Source organism: Pollicipes pollicipes, unplaced genomic scaffold, assembly GCF_011947565.3.
Source record: "Pollicipes pollicipes isolate AB1234 unplaced genomic scaffold, Ppol_2.1 Scaffold_6293;HRSCAF=7461_pilon_pilon_pilon, whole genome shotgun sequence".
In the NCBI taxonomy this organism is placed as follows: domain Eukaryota; kingdom Metazoa; phylum Arthropoda; class Thecostraca; order Pollicipedomorpha; family Pollicipedidae; genus Pollicipes; species Pollicipes pollicipes.
The window spans coordinates 74,747-91,679 of NW_023596846.1; the positions used below are offsets into that span (position 1 = coordinate 74,747).

Genomic DNA, 16,933 nt, shown 5'->3' on the forward strand with positions numbered 1-16,933 from the left:
GGAACGTGTGACGTTTTCTGACAGTGGGATTTTCCACTGGGTCAGCATCGTTGAGGTCTATTTAAACCCTTGCCCCCCCCCCCCCCCTTCTGCTGGGCTTCAGCACTGAGTTCTGCCCATCTCTGCTGGGAGATCATCAACACAATGATCATGATCTTATGAAGCATACGACAAATGCATTGCCTTGACAAAAAAGCAATCAAACGAACGCACAACAGATCTACCCGTGCATCACCTCCGTGCAGTCTCAACATGGTCATCAGGCGCCCCGTTGCACCGCCGGCGTCTCCGCTGCAGCTTACACGCCCGTCACACCCGTCACCCGTCACACCCGTCACACCCGCCACACCCGTCACGCCCGTCACATCCGTCACACACCCGTCACATCCGTCACGCCCGTCATTACAACCTGTCGCAGAGTGCGTCGGCTCCCGCGCCCCGTCGCCATTACCGAGCCTAATGACGCGACCCGTGTGCCCGAGCACGCTGGCACGGGCCGGGCCGCGGCCCGGGGCGATGCGTTACTCGGTCGGCCAGGAGTCACAGGTGCGTCGAAGTCTTGACGTCATTAGGGGAAGTGGGGCGGGGGCAGGGCCTCAAGGTGCTGGGATGGTTCGGGTGTTCTTCGGTTTGTAGACAGTGGGCTATTGGTCAGGGAAGGGGACTTCACTTGCTCACGACATTGAGCATGGTGCAGTGGGATCAAAAATGTTATGACCTTCGACGTACTTGAACTAGGTGGAACACTTATAACTGCTTTGCGTGCAACAAGTACTCACGAAAAGGAGACTGTATGCTTAGAACCCTGCGGGAAGAAACATAATGAAAGCACTTGTTTTGCGTGCAACAAACACTTACGAAAAGAAGACTGCATGTGCAGAAAACTGAGGAAGAGCAGAACACAGCACAGAACACGAGAGGAAGGATAAGGAAAGCGTGTGGGAAGATGCTGGTGGTCTGGGAAACGGTTTGTCACTCCATCACTAGTCTTTCCAAATTGCGCAGGAAGCATCGATCGGAAATAGGAAACTTGATATATCCATGTTTAATAAGTGCAATGTTATGGGCAGCCGAGTACCCGTTTTCTACGCTGGCAGCAAACTAAGCATGCATCCCCAAAGAGAATAAGCATCACCGTTAATTTCCGGCCGCTGTCCGAATTGACGCACCATCAACTACCAATGACGTCAATCAACGCCAGCTAATGATCGCCAGCGAGCGAATGAATCCGCGGACAATACAAGGTCCCTGGCTCGCTCGCGCCGACACATGCTCACACGCCTCCGGGCGGCCAGATTGGCTATCTGGCCGTTCGTGCGCATAATGACCTGGTTTCGAGTTACGGGGCGGCGGTGCGCAAGGGCGCGGGCAGGGAAAAATAGCAGGGTCACGGCTTCGAAATAGGGCGGGCCGTGTCAGAACAGTGGTGTCGGAGCCGCTCAATTAGGCCCGGCGTTTGGACTGGAGGCTCCTCGAGGATCAGGCGGTCAACAAACTAGCGGGGGGAACGGCACCACTGGAGCATGGTCCAATCACGTCAATCTGCCCAAACGGGTTCATACAATTAGGTTCTTCGGTGGCATTTGAGCCACTTCAAGATCGCGCGAGATTTTGCTTTCAGGAATGTATCATTTGAAAGTCACCGCCTATACTCTCGACCATTGACAGTCTGTTCGCAAGTCAAGAAGTGGCCAACTCGTATTGTGCTTCGTGGGATACTGTAATGCAATGTAATGTAACGTAAATGCTTTGTAAATGCTAAAATGCAACGCGTTGCGTGCCGCTGCCTGTAAAACTAGCGACGGCTTCGGTCGGATATTTTGGACCCTAAAAAACATCAAAAATACGTAACTTATTTTATGTTTTAGATGTCCAAGGTAGATGACATGATGGCTCGTTAGCAACAAGCCATGTTGGCGATTGATAACAAGCCACGCGGGCACACACACACACACACACACACACACACACACACACACACACACACACACACACACACACACACACACACACACACACACACACACACACACACACACACACACACACACACACACACACACACACACACACACACACACACACACACACACACACACACACACACACACACACACACACACACACACACACACACACACACACACACACACACACACACACACACACACACACACACACACACACACACACACACACACACACACACACACACACACACACACACACACACACACACACATACACACACACATTGCGGGGTGTGTGTGTGTGGGTTGTTATTAATCGCTGACATGTGTCAGGCGGCGCCTTCTCTTCACAAGCATTGCTCTTACCAGCATATTTTTCCCACTTAATTTCACCTAGAATGAACCAAAACTAGGTTTCCAAATAGCAAGTAAGTTATCAGCACCAACGACGCGTGCATAACGACCCTTCCCTGACGCTGTTCATGCTCGCGTTGCGCTGCTCACCCCAAGGCCATAAATTGCCTGAAACAAGCCTAAACGCGGCGTCACGACAAGAGGCTGGCGCCCGCCTCCCGTCCGGTGCATTGTCATCATCAGACGCGGCCCAAATCGACCGAACGTGTCGAAGCAGTCGCCGAGTTTTCCAGCGGGCATGGGACCAGACGCGATGGTCCCACGGTCGTCCAAGGCAGGCTCCAAGGCTGATGAAGGTCTCCGATGATTTGCTTGCTGCAGCAAGTCTCCTAGGCCGCTGAGCGACTGCTCTGAAGTGGGTGCACGGATTGGAACGAGCACAGAATGTGTCGCAAAGAAGGCTTTGCAAAATCCCCCACTTGGGCTACCTAGTAAGCCCGGCTTAGGGCTTCCCAGCAGTACGTTTGGCTTCGAAAAACACACGTCACAAATTCATAAAAGGCGGCAAAAAAGGCAGAAATAGTTACCAGTCGCACCTCTCTTCTGTAGCAGTGCTACCTCTGGTGCCCTCTTCCGGGGCACATTTACCGCTCAGTCTATTGCCCGCAAGATTTCGGATCCTGATTGGTAAGATCCGTCTATTGTAGTCATAAAGGATCAGTACACACTTGCCACGAGCAGCGCGATACCGCTGCTTACGACTTGTGATGGATGCAGTAACAACATGCAGGGATAGCACACTTACACCGAGCTTCCACACGGCCTTTTGCCACTCCTTGCGTACCGTTTCACGACTTAATGAGCAATCAGCATACCCTGGCCGTCACTTTTTCACGTGACCGTCACGACCAGCACGTTTCGCCTCGCCCGTGCCAGCTGCAGTTCCCAGCGCACCTCCCAGCGCGGTGCATCAATCAACCCAGGACCCCAGCATGAGCACACCTCTCCACCACAGCGCCGCTTCCTCTCCAGGCTTCGACTGCAGCTCCAGCCACCGCGTCCCACCGGCTCGTGACCTGACCCGCCCACGAGGCGCCGCCGGTGCTGCGGGCCTCGCACGGCGGTCAGAACCGACGGCGCCTCGCGCTCCTCCCACCGGCGCGTGCGCGTCGCGCTTGCGCCACGCCTTCCCGGGTCACCGTGCGGCGCGTGGGGTCGCGCGGAGTGTTGCTGGTGTTGGTTTTATCCGTTTTACTGGTTTGCCGGTTTTATAGGTTTTGACGGTTTTGCCGGTTGTATCGGTTTTGCCGGTTTTGTCGGTTTACCGGTTTTATCGGTTTTGACGGTTTTGCAGGCTTTGATCGTTTTGACAGTTTTACCGGTTTCGTTGCCGGTTTTGAGATTGGGGAGCCTGAAACGCATTCTCTACAAAAAGCAAGTTTGTGGGCATGGCACGCATGCAGGATTATGCTTCATCCATAACTATGCATGACCATAATCATGAGATCAACTATTACGCTATCAAAGCAGTATGCCATGGACATGCTGTTAAGAGCATGCTGTGCTGTTAACAGCACATATCTACTGGAATATAGCCAAATGCGTGTAACGATACCGTAGTTGATTGTCAAAATCAAGCGACTATCATGAGACATATGAAATAAATGATGACGATATACGTCCACATGTATACACATATCAATCGTATATTATACACTTATATAATCGTATCTATGATGTAATGTATATATAGATATAAATATATAAATATATAAATATATAAATGTATATATATATATATATATATATATATATATATATATATATATATATATATATACATATAATCATAATGAGACACATGAGAGTTTAAAATCGCAGTCGTCTTTAAGCTTTTCCTTTTTTCTTCCACTCCGTACTTAACTTCTACGAGGACGTCACTAGAGCTTTCCCTTGACCACTTTGGATCCGCCCTATAGCCTCACTGACCTCCAAAGCGTTTTTCAAGCCCTTGGGCCGTTCTCCGCACCCCCTCTGAGCGGGCCGCGCGACCCCGTGGGAATTATGACGTCACGGCCGACCCGGTGGAAATGTTGACGTCACGACTGCCCGGAGCAGGGACGGCGGTGATGGCGTGGGACGGGGTTTGACGCGGCCCGGCGCCGGGGACGGGGCCGTGACGTCACAGCCTGTCCTGGCTTGAGGTCAGACGGGGTGAGTCGTGCATGAGTTGTGCGTGAGCCATGGGTGATTGGTGAGTCAGGGGTGGCCTGGTCGTGGGACGGAGAGGTCGGGATGGGAGCCAGGGGAGTCATGGTGCGTGAATGGTGACTCAGAGCAACTGATTCGTGAGTTGGGAAAAGAGTCACGAGTCATGGTGGATGAGTGTGAGTCGGGCGGTTGAGTCGGGAATAATAAGGGAGTGAGCCGTGGGTCGTGGTGGACGAGTTATGACTCTTGTGGTGAACCGGGTTGATCGATCATGACTCGTCGAACCGGGTTCGCGGCTTAAGTGCCTGAGTCCTGAGTCGACAGGCATAGCTCTGGAACCGGGTGGGTGAGTCATGACTCGGATAAGCCAGCCATGAGCCGGGAGGGGGGGGGGTTAGTCGTGAACATCGGAGGGCGGGTCGTGAGGGGTGTGAACGCTCGTGATCGTGCCGAGGCAGGCAGCCGAATGCAGCCGTGCGGTGAGGATAAACGATGGGAGGATTGCTCCCCCGCACAAACGGTCATCAATCACGGATGATTCGCGGTGAGGGGAACCTCTGACACGTGCAAACCACTCGGGTGCGACTTGTGTGCCCTGCGCTTTATCTCGACGCCCTACACCGCAAATTCCCTGGCTTATAGTGCTAGATAACCGATTGAGAACTCGCGAGACCAGCTTCTGACTTCGGGGTTCAAAAGGTGAACCAACTTCTCACTCGCGTGGCCACTGACTTTTGAAATTTTGGGCTCCTTTATTTCGCAGCATGATGATCGTACTATCAGCACGACGGCACGCGGCAGCTGGCCCGGTCCGGGTAAAAGGCTCAGGTTCAGTGGCAGGTTCAGGTTCAGGTTCAGATCCGGCTTACAAGGTAAACGCAAAAAGAGAAAATGAAACGTGAGATTACCGTGTTGTGAACTCTCGGCCGAATCGTATCCAACTGTGTATTGGATACAATTGTATATATACTCAACTGCATATTGTATCCAAGCTTAAAGGGAGCCCGGATCTTGGCATTACGAAGTTGCATCGTCAACCGCTCCGTCAGCATTGTTTGACTTCGAAAACAGCGGGCAATCAGGCTGGGAAGACACAGCCTGGCGTGTGAGAAGATCGTGCGTGCGCCGTCTTATCCACTAGTTTTGCCCGATTTTGTTTTTTGTCTTCGTGAAAAACAATGTCTCGGCTGTCCCAGGACATTGTTTAAATGGAGCTCCTCATTCTAGGCGAATGTATCGTCTACAAAGCCTTAACCCAGGCCAATGCCGTGCCCACCACAAGGCCGCGGGTGATCTAAGAGGAAGCGGGCAATATCATCTTTTAAGATTTGATCACAAATGCGACAGGCAGCGCCGTTAACAAAAGAGGTAGATTTATGAGCCATAGCCTTGTGGTGTGTGCAAGGGTACACCATTCATTAGACGGCCTTTTGGCTTTCTGCGGGTGTACCGCACACAGAATGGCCCTGCGCGGCGGTCATGAATCACGCGAAGAGTAATCCTGGGATGGAGCACTCTGTTACACTGCGCACAGAACGGTCCTGTCCTCCGCACTGCGCCGCCCGTGCACCGACGTAGAATGGCATTGGAGCGGGTTCCAGGATAGAAAAGAAATGAAAATACATGAGTTGAAGCACACACCTTGCGTGGCCAAAAACCCAGGTTTTCATGGGGCTTCCGAACACGCCAAGTGCCCCTGGTAAGTTGCTCACTCAAAGAGGGGGGGGGGGGGGGCGGAGTGCTGAGGAAGCTGTCTGTCCAAGCTTAGCCAGAGAGACTCAGCAAATAACGGCCCCGCGACTTATTGTAAGCTGCAGAGTTGCAGTGTTGAAATGGACCTCCGTGCGAGGTTAGGAAAGATGTTTTTACTCACATGAGTCGGGCCCCCTCTGTCCCACACCAGCATGGTCATCAAAACTATCCAGCGTAAGGGCGCACTATGGATTTTAAGTTAGGACAGGGGTTTCCAGGGACCTTTCTACAGGGGGCTTTTTGGGTGGCTGCTCCTCGCACATGCAATAAATTGTGACTACCTAAATCGTAGTACCCCGAGGAAAATCGGTGCTTGTAGTTCGACAGACGTCATTTTAGGACCTAAGCCTGAATCTTTCCACTTCGCATATATGCACCCTGGTCATTGTTTGGCTGGAGCATTGGGGAATGGTTGGGGATCTGTCCGTCGCGGCGACAAATTATCCGTCACTGCTGTAGGTTGTACAAAAGATTGCGCGATTACAAGCTTCTTGCTAAATTGGGGGCCTCCTGATTTTAAAATGTTTTCTCCCTTGCCAGCAAAGGGATCCCTTGTATAAAGCAGTGATTCCTAAGCCGGAGTTATCCAGAACAGAGGGTGTTTTGATGCAGAAAGGGCCTATCGAACCTGATTACGCAAACTGAATAACCGAATGCATAGCTCGGTTATGTGCTCAGCATATATCTTCTTTATTTTGCTCCTCCAAATAAATTTGGATGGCATATGTGTGGGTAGAAAAACCTTCAGTTTGTGTGAAAGAGATCTCACAAAGTCAGGACGCAAGCTTACTCTTGGCCTTCAAGTGACAACTGCCTCCCTCTATACCACCGTCCAGCTCCCACCCCCCACCACCGACTGTTGCATTGACCTTTATCGTCTTGACTGTAACTCTTTGAATCTTGGTTCTTTGACTTATTGCCTTTTTGCTTCTACTTTCGACTTGTGGCAGCCGCATCTAATCCCTCTCCAGTTTTCGTCTATTTCCGTGTCTGCACATCATTTTTATCTTTTTGGCCTTTCACGCTCATCTTACTGTCTTTTTTACTTTGCTTTATTCATTTTTATTCATTTGATTTGCTATCTCTCACTTTTTGCCCTTCGAATTTTTACACTTGACCCTCGTTTTTTATACCTCTTGATTGTTTACTTGGTGTCCACTTGTCGTTGGAGCTTCATCCGGCGCTTTTCGCGCAGGTTGGTCAGGGAGGCAGCAGATGAGAAAGGAGGGAGGAGTTAAGCGCGCAAAGATCTGTGCGCCATTTATCAACAGTGTATGACGCGCATAACGTTCCTGGGGCTCTGTGCAACCTGGGTGACTGCGCACGTTCTGATCTTGTGACATACATAGCTGTACGGTACAGAAAGCATGTTCTTGCGATGTATGCGTGCTGTGGAACCCCATGCATGGAAACGTTCCTGCAGTGTCAGACGAGTGCCTGCGCTACGCACAGAACGGTCCTAGAAGATATTTACATAGTCTGCAGAATGGTTGTGAGACGCCGAATCAGTTACCTCGCACGGCTCTGTCTTGCGACGTTCACAGCGACGCGAAAGCAAACAAACAGCGTTTTGTATCTGTACTGCTTATTTGCAGCAGCTTCTAACGTTCGTGCAGGATCATTCGACATGTTCAGCGACTTTATTAATGCCAGAATGTCAAAGTTTAACACCATGTCAACCGCACGTGAACACGAGCCTGAGCTAGCTACTCTTTTAGCTGCCTGCAACTGTTGATCACTTTTTTATCATTTCAAATATGATTTAAGAATCACCTGATCATCTGATATGATTTCATCAGCTATTTTGGGTACAATGTTACCATAATCCGATCTTAACTTTGGTCGTAACTTTAAGAGGTCCTTGCACCTTAACGACATCTTAAAACGCTGGATTTTTCTGTCGCCATGCAGTACTGTAGGTTGCCGTGCAGTATGAAGCGAGGAGGTTGTGAGCGTTGTTTGAAGATATAGCATTTCTAGACGGGTGTACCAGGCCAGGCATTCTAAAAACGAGCCTCTGATCGTTACATCACGCCGTTTGAATTGCATGCAACATTACATCAGCGAGAACCTACAAGCTCTTTATGAAGGTGTCGATATTATCCATTCTGAATTACTTCCTATCGTTGCATGGTGACACGTCCACAGTTTAGACTTATGCGTTTGTCATCAAAATACTGGTACCAGTTTTTCTTCTGGTTTGCATTGGTCTGCTTTTCCCTTGCAGATCGGGCATACTCTCAAGTTTTTAATGAATTCACAATATGAGCGAAACTTTGCAAAGGGTCGAAGGCATGAATGAAGTTATACGAAAGCAGTACATGATATATTCTTGCTCCTCTTTTATACCAGATCGCCAGTCTTAACTCACCTCACACCAGCATCTCAACAGCCCCTCCCCTCCCCCTCCCCGATCCCCCGCGCACCCCGCTCGACAGGCACTAATGGTCGCCGGAGGCGCCGCCGTCAATCTCTCGCCTTGCTATCCGTCACCACGCGGCGCGTTGCCACGCATTATCTCATGACAGCGACACCTGACACCGCCTGGGGCATGGTGACCCGCCGACGTCGGCCTGACCCCTGACCCCGCCGTCTGACCTCGCACGTGGCGGCGGCGAGTATAAAGGCGCCGCCTCACCGGCGGTCGGCACAGTTTCGCTTTCATTCGCAGCTGGCAAGATGACGGCAGTGCAGCAGCTGTTGGTCGTGGCGGCCGTGGCGGCGGCAGCGGCGGGGTCGCCTCAGAGCTACGGGGCTCCGCCCCCCTCCTCCGGCGGCTCGTCCCAGAGCTACGGAGCGCCGCTAGGGGGCGGCAGCGGCGGCTTCGGGGGCGGCAACGGTGGCAGCAGCAGCTTCGGCGGCGGCGGCAGCTTCGGCGGCGGTGGCAACGGCCAGTCCTACAACAATAACAACGGCGGTGGAGGCTTCGGCGGCGGCGGCGGTCTCCAGCCTTTCAACAACAACAACGGAGGTGGCTTCGTCTCCAACAACGGCGGCGGTTTCACCTCCGGCTTCGTAGACGAGTTCGCCGGCCAGGGCATGCCGTACAACTTCGACTGGGCCGTGCAGGAGCCCGACTTCGGCAACGACTTCAACCACCAGGAGCAGAGCGACGGCGTGGTGACCTCGGGCGAGTACCGGGTCAACCTGCCCGACGGCCGCGTCCAAGTGGTCAGCTACACGGTCGAAGGAGACAGCGGCTACCAGGCGACAGTGACTTACGAGGGCGAGGCGCAGTATCCGCCTGCCAACTTCAACCAGGGAGGAGGCGGAGGATTCGGCCAGGGCAATGGCGGAAGCTACAGCAACCAGCAGGGCGGCGGCGGCGGCTTCAGCCAGGGAGGAGGCGGCGGCTTCAGCCAGGGCGGCGGGGGCTTCAACGCCGGCGGAGGCCAGAGCTACAGCGGCCCCTCCTCCGGAGTATCCATCGTGACTGGATCGAGCTCTCAGTCCGGAAGCTATCAAGGAAATGGCGGCGGCAGCTTCCAGGGCAGCTTCCAGGGAGGACAGAGCGGCGGCGCGGCGCCCGCGCCGTCTCAGTCCTACGGCGCGTTCTAGGCGATGTCGAAGGCTGTGTGGTCGTCTTGTAAGCGCCTGCGGGTCCCTGGGGAGGGGTGACGTTGCGTGGCCCTCTGTCATGCGCTAGGTTCTCCGCGATGTCAAGAAAGTCAGCTTAAGTGGGGGTAGGCTCAGGAACTTCACTCCTCCGATGTGTGGCTGCCGCTGAGTTCTTAATTTTGTCACCGGCTTAGTTTCGTGACAGTGCTATGCTGTCGCACCGAAGTGCTTTCTGGCGTCCGAATATCACAGGCCGTCTTCACCCGTTGATACCAACAGTGAAATGGAAGAATGGGCAGGTATTTCGTAGAAAAAGCTGAGAAAACCAAAGCTGTGAAAGATACTAACGATGTGGAGCCTGCTCTGCGTACGCCAGAGTGCGTCCTCTTCCACAAGATATTTATTGACACGCCTGGCGTTGATGCATTTTGTTCGCATGTGTGACCATTCCTCCTGTGGCGTTCGACTTGTGTGACATGCGTAGATCATCCTCCAGCGTTCTCGCATCGCTCACCTCGTGTCCCAGGTGATGTTCTCTGATGCATAGTTGTCCACATGGTTGTCCACGTTGCCCTCTGTGATCCAATTGGTTGTTGTCAATACAGAACAATACCAAGAAACAGTTCCGTACTTCTGACGTGGCAAAGACGTGGCAGAGACATGGCAGAGAGACGTGGCAGAGAGGTGACAGAGACGTGGCAATACCGTACTTCTGACGCGGCAGAGATGCGGCAATACCGTACTTCTGACGTGGCAGAGAGACGTGGAGACCCCCTTCGACCGACCACCTTGCTGACAGTGAGAACTGTGCGGTCAGGAGCCTTACCCCGGTCCCCTTGTCTTGGCTACGTCCTTCACCTATCAATCGTCAGCGGTACAATATTCACTTTCTCGACACATTGCCCGTGCCATACTTTTCCACGTACTCGTTGCATGGAATGCATACTACTTACCTGCGACTCATATTTACATTGCAGCGCAAAGATCCACCGCCGGTACGGCACCGACTCTAGCCGCGTAACATTGGTTTGCATCACAACGTTACACAGCGTGTCCTAATTAGCTAGTCTCTCCGTGTCTGTGTCAGTTGGCAGTCCCTGCATGCGGAGGTGCTACATGTATTGCTGCTCGAGCTTTACGACTTGTTTTCCACAACTCGGCGCTTGCACGGCCCTTGCGTGTACGAAGAGCGTCTCCCTACCAGATGTAACTTACACATCCAGTCTCACGTGAGCTGTGTTCCACAACGGCGTCGGACGGATGTGAACTAATCAATATTATTATAATATAAGCATTTTTTATAATATAATAATATAAAATAATATATATTATTGTAATATAACTAATATAAATGTTTATGTTTTTATGAATAAAATTAATAGGTAGATTGTCATGAAGGTTGACTTGTCGTATGTGCAAGCTTCAATCTCAGACCGCTGCGATTCGTGCAGCCTTCTAAGGTGTGCATCTTGCGAAAAAAAATGGTAACGGACAGATGGATAAACACATAGACATAGATAAGACAGTACTAATGAGATCATAAGACAGCAATTCCGCCATTCGTTTCCATAAAAGCATGTTGCCGAAATACCAACGCATCTATGTCTTCGTCCTCCTATCTTGTCTACCAGGAATAAAACTATTTTTATTGTCTTTTATAGGTGCATGATATTCCTCGCAAATGTACTCGACAACTTGCGAGACACGCAGACAGACATGCAGACTTTTGGAAATGTGTGACCTAGACAAGAGTAGCCCGGTCGTTTAATTGGTAACTGTTAATATGATTCACCTATCACTCGCTTAGTCAGGAAACATGGAGAAAGAAACCCGCCTTTACAAAACGGTTTTTTTGTTGCACGGGTGGCTTAAAGAAAAAAGTTAAATGAATAGCATGACAGCCCAGCCTTACGCTTTGATCGAAAATAGTCTCTTGGGCTTTGCTAATTGTATGGCCCTCCTTCCCTTTAACTGAAAAAGCTTAATTACCAAATCTCTTTTGGCTGAAGAAAGTAGTACTACAAGCCAATGGGGATAAGTTTAAGTAAAATGTGAATCAAACGCTCCCATCTCCCACAATCAACAGCAAACGCTCGCAATCAAACAACAAAATCAAGCAAATTAAATCAAGCAAATTACAAACTGAACGTGCCTTACCAGATGGCCATGCGTCCAACGCGGTGCGTCACTAAGTCGTAAGGCCCCAAAGCAGCAATGCAAGACAGCACTTGTGATCCAAGGCTTACAACCGCAATTATCATGCGCATGCTTTGCAAGTAGAGCGTTCCTCTCTCAAATACTGCCTTCCAAATGCTCTTTACGATTGGGGTGTGTTGTGCAGTCCAGACGCTTCAAGAAAAGAACGTTCTGGCCGTCACTGCCAAAGCTGAGTTTGCTAATGTCTGCAGCCACTTGTGAATGATGCTTCTGTTGCGCTCTGTGGGCATGCCAAAGTGCATCTATTGAAAGTGCCTTGCTTTTTCTGATGCACGTTATTTGACTTTAAAAAAAAATAATTGGAATTTTTATGAACCACTCGCAACTTATTATTAATTCGATCAGTGTAGAGCATTTTGCATTGTCCAACGCAGATTGATGCGTAGATGGATTCTACCGTCCTGGCTTTTGCTCTCCATGAATAAATGAACGAAATCTGAATTTATTACTTTTGAACGCCAGTTCACACACAGCGCGTGTTCTTTCCGATGTTTTACATAAAACACTCGGCGACGGCGACTGGGCGAACATCAGCGCCATTTCGGCCCGGCGAAAAGGGGACTTGTAGCTCTTTAGATATAGCAGATGTTAACACGTGTCACTGCATAATGATGAATAAATTGGTGGCAAATACAGGTAATGAATCAGTGCATATGGCCATATAAATCTTGTCGCAACACTGGTGATAGTTTAGGCGACAGTGTGTTACATTCGGTACTGTTTTCGAAAAGAATGCATGGATAAATCACCGGCTTAAATTCCGACTTGCCCGACGTTTATTGGCGCAAAAACTGCTGTTGGGCATACGAACCGCAGATGATGAGTCTCTCGACACCCTGAGGCTGATTCACGCCTCCATCGGCTCTGGCTGTCAAGCTATGGCATAAAACGTGGAAAACTGTCGAAAGCGAGCAAATCTTTCCCGACTGCCCACGCCCATGTGACGAGTGGCTTACACGGCCTCACTTCAGGTGGCGCGCGCAGTCCGTTCAATGCCTTACCAGTCGATGCCCTACCAAAGTGTGTCAATTTTGAGTCGCTCTGGCCCGTGGCTGCCGAGAGCGGCCGTGGTTGCCAACGGCCGCTCGCCGGCTTCGGCGCGGACTGCTTTTTCGGGACGCCCACCCAAAACCAATGGGGGCAAGAAACGCACCTGGCAACACGCGCCATGCGCTGCCTGTTGACCGCAGTGGCACGAAACATGCCGCTGCCTGTTGCCTTGTGCGCACGTGCGTCGTGTCAACATTTCACTTGTGAGCGACCCACCGTTTGACCTGCACACGGATCAGGAGGCAAAGGATGAAAAACGTCCAGACAGGCAGACAGACAGACAGACAGACTTTATTTAGTAATGTAGATGATAATGATGACCGTGATGCAAATTTCGCTATGGGTACATCATGTGCATATACACAGCGTAGTGATATCGAAGAAAGGGAAGCATCTGCATGCCTAAGAAACGGCTCAAGCTGCATTTCATAAATAAACAAGTGACGACACTTATGGCTAGTCACCCAATGACTGCGCAATGCGCAGCTGGATGCAGATCCAGGCATCAAAAGCTAATGAAGGAGTTTGCTAGTTCAGCGCAAAGCCGCGCCCTTAGTGTGTTGGTCACGTGACTCCGTAAGAATTTTTTTCTCTGGCAGCCAATCTTCCAGCCACGGTTCCCATTACAGGCAGTGGCAGCGTAAGATTGTCTAACGAAGAATATCAAAAATCTTCCGGGAGAAAACCTACTAATACGCCAACGTCGCATGATGGAGATGAAGATGGCGAGGTGCCACGCTGATATCTGAAATGTCCTTTACGCCTCCCATCCCTCCCCACCAGCACCTTCAACAAATATTACCGTGGTACGATTCAAACGCACTTGTCACCAAGTGCGCGCTTTGGCGAAATCATGCTCTGAGGCGATTTCGAATATCACGCACGTAAACTCTAAATGACACAGCCGCGAGATATTCCTGGGCACCTATTGCCCTATCACACGCCAGACTATGAGCTGGTTGTTTGGAAGTCACACGTTTTGATTTTACCCATTTTTCGTTGGCCATGATGTTTGTTGTTTAAAATGCCATATTATGAGTTCAAAGATCTTCTATAGAGTTATCGAACATTTACATACGAGGATATGCTAGGTTAAACGACGTTGTGGTCCTAAAAACAACCTTATTGACGACGCTTAATATTTTGATCTAAGCTGGTCGTTAAGTGGGACGATTATATGTATATTGAAGGTCGTGTACTCAACCTTAGAGCGTTGAGCTCATGATACAGACAAATCAGAAGCTGAAGGCATTACTTTCTTGCATCAAGTAGGACAATACACCCAGAAGCGATTTCGTGAAAACTTATCTCAGATTTATGTCGTGTCCTAAAATGTGATAGTCCTTATCTTCCGGTCGGTTTCGCAGAACTGCAAGCTGCATCTTTTTCCTGGAAACTATATCCTGCAGTTCCAGGTCATGTGTTTTTGACTCGCTGAAATAATTGCTAGCATAATGGCATAGTGCAGCTCGCAATGAAGCTCCGTAAGATCGTTTCAAGGCATCTATAAGCCGCTCGGCGACGATTTCTGGAGTAGTCAGCACAATGTAGCTGTCGTGCGAAAGTAGTTGGGATTTGTGCTAAGGCGCTGGAGGACCGAGCGTCATCCTCAATGATGAGCGCTCAGAATCTCAAAATCTCGGAATTCTCTCTTGAATCAGAGTCTTCGCCGCGTGCCAGTAGTTTGGGTTTCCAAATAAAAGGAGTTTCCCACCATGCAATGTTGTATGCGTAACGATAGATGCGTAGAAGTTGGAGCTTTGAAGCCCATGCTTCTGAGTTCGGTGAAACTAAACACTTATGAAATATTTGAGGTCAACGTTTTCGGCATGTATTGACTGGTAACGGAGCTAAGATAGCATGACTCTGACAAGGGCTGCTCTGATTGTGTTTATTAATCCATTTTTCTGTTCGTCTGGCAAAATACAGAGCAACTTTATAAAAGGATTAACTTTATCAGAACAGCTTTCGGCGTAACATCGTGAACTCATGCACAAAAAATAGCAGGTACATTGCATGCGCGTCGCTCCGAGTCATCTTGAGAAAGTTTCTTCATGAATGATTCGTATACTTTCAACTGTCACATTTATATCTTTCTGAACTATGCTCAGTGCTGTAATGCATGAGTTCGGTCTGTCGGTCCAGTCTAAAGCCCCATCCCCCCCCCCCTCTCCCAAGACACCACATCCTCTCATGACCCCATATCACAAGCCGAAATGGGAGCAATCAACATACCTGTGCGTGTGTGACGTCATAGCGCTACAGCCCGAACCTAACAACGCAACAGGTTTCACCACACGCGGTTTCCATGGTGACTCAACGCACTCGCCAGCACACTTTCGTCCGGCTATGTGCACTCAAGCTGCCGATCACGCTATTGAGTTCGAGCCACCGTGCATAAAGGAAGCATTGTAATGTTGCGAACAATGCCCGGAAGGTGGCGTTTAGTCACGCCTTAAAACACTGCCAGCTCTCGCTAATAAGCCGGTGGTCAAAAACACTCGCGGACATTCTAGGTTTGGCCGGCCGGTTTTACGGCTGTGGCTTTTGTTTGTGGCTGTGGCTGTGGCTGTTGTCTGTGGCTGTGGATGCTGCTGTCGCTGGGGGACCACAGCCGAAGGCTGTTGTTAGTTTCAGGCAACGAAATGACATATTGCTGTTTACCTTTTCTCTATTCGTCTTACGTTGTGGCTGGGGAAGTATTAATTTCATATGTTGTATTGTGTTGGTAATAAGTGTGTCCAAGCATTTGAGGAGTTTTTCATATGGGATAGGACGTCTGGTAGGAGCTATCAGGAATGTTACATATGTATGTAGATACATACCGGGATGAAACAGAAGTATACCCTGATATGATTAACACAGGTATAGCACTATAAGGGTTAAGATATGTGTCCAGGACTCTGTCAGCCACAGGCACCAAATCTAATCACACGAACAGTCAAGGGTAAGAATAAAGGTTCCCCGTGGTAAGGTACATGTCACAGCTAGTGAATGGAGCAATATGCGTGATAACAAAAGCTTTGATTGCTGTCTTCATTTCATTTTACCAGTTTCGTTGCTTTCGTTTCAGTTCTAATCCTAGTTTTGAGTCTAACGTTCGTTTTTTGTCGGAACCTTCTCTACTTAAACTATTCTTGACACAAAAGGCAGCATGCTTTTCAAACTGTTGTAATCTGGAAGTCTTATCTAGTGGAATGACTTCATTGAATTCCATGACATCAATGGAAAAATTAATCATTTCAGCAACAAGTTCCGCAAAGGTCAAATTTTGCACATTTCAAACATGACATTGCGGAACAATCCATAAACTCATCATTCGGCAGGCGTGCATGCTTGTGACTTTGTTTTTAGGATGGTTTACGGCACTGGCAGGTGGCGTTTCTCAGCACTGACGTCACTCGCGCTGACGGTGTTCTCAACTGTCGAGCCTGGGACCAGGCCGGTGTGCCGGTACCAGCAAATGCTCGCCTGTGGTGGATGCCTTGGAGGCTACCATCAGCCCAAATTTGCAAGTTCTAGGTCAGAGGTCAACGCATTCAGACTGTTGCTGGTACGGTATGCCGGTACCTGGTTTCTCGGAGACCTTATGCTTCTAGGTGGAACCCGTGCAGAATGGTAGCGCACATACGCCTTTTAAGGTCAGTCATACCAAATGGGTATATATATACTCATTTATGTATACATATATATATATATATATATATATATATATATATATATATATATATATATATATATATATATATATATATATATATATATAATATATATATATATATATATACATATGCATGTACACAAATGAGTATATATGCATA

The 16,933-nt window shown here is 49.6% G+C and overlaps 1 protein-coding gene across 1 annotated transcript; it reads left to right on the forward strand.

The window, feature by feature from the left end:
- The first annotated feature begins 516 nt into the window (after positions 1-516).
- Positions 517-10,385, forward strand: LOC119106872 (pro-resilin-like). Its single transcript, XM_037230207.1, has 3 exons — positions 517-546; positions 9,237-9,573; positions 10,372-10,385. Exons 1-3 carry the CDS (start codon positions 517-519, stop codon positions 10,383-10,385), a joined length of 381 nt encoding a protein of 126 aa, XP_037086102.1.
- Positions 10,386-16,933: the final 6,548 nt, after the last annotated feature.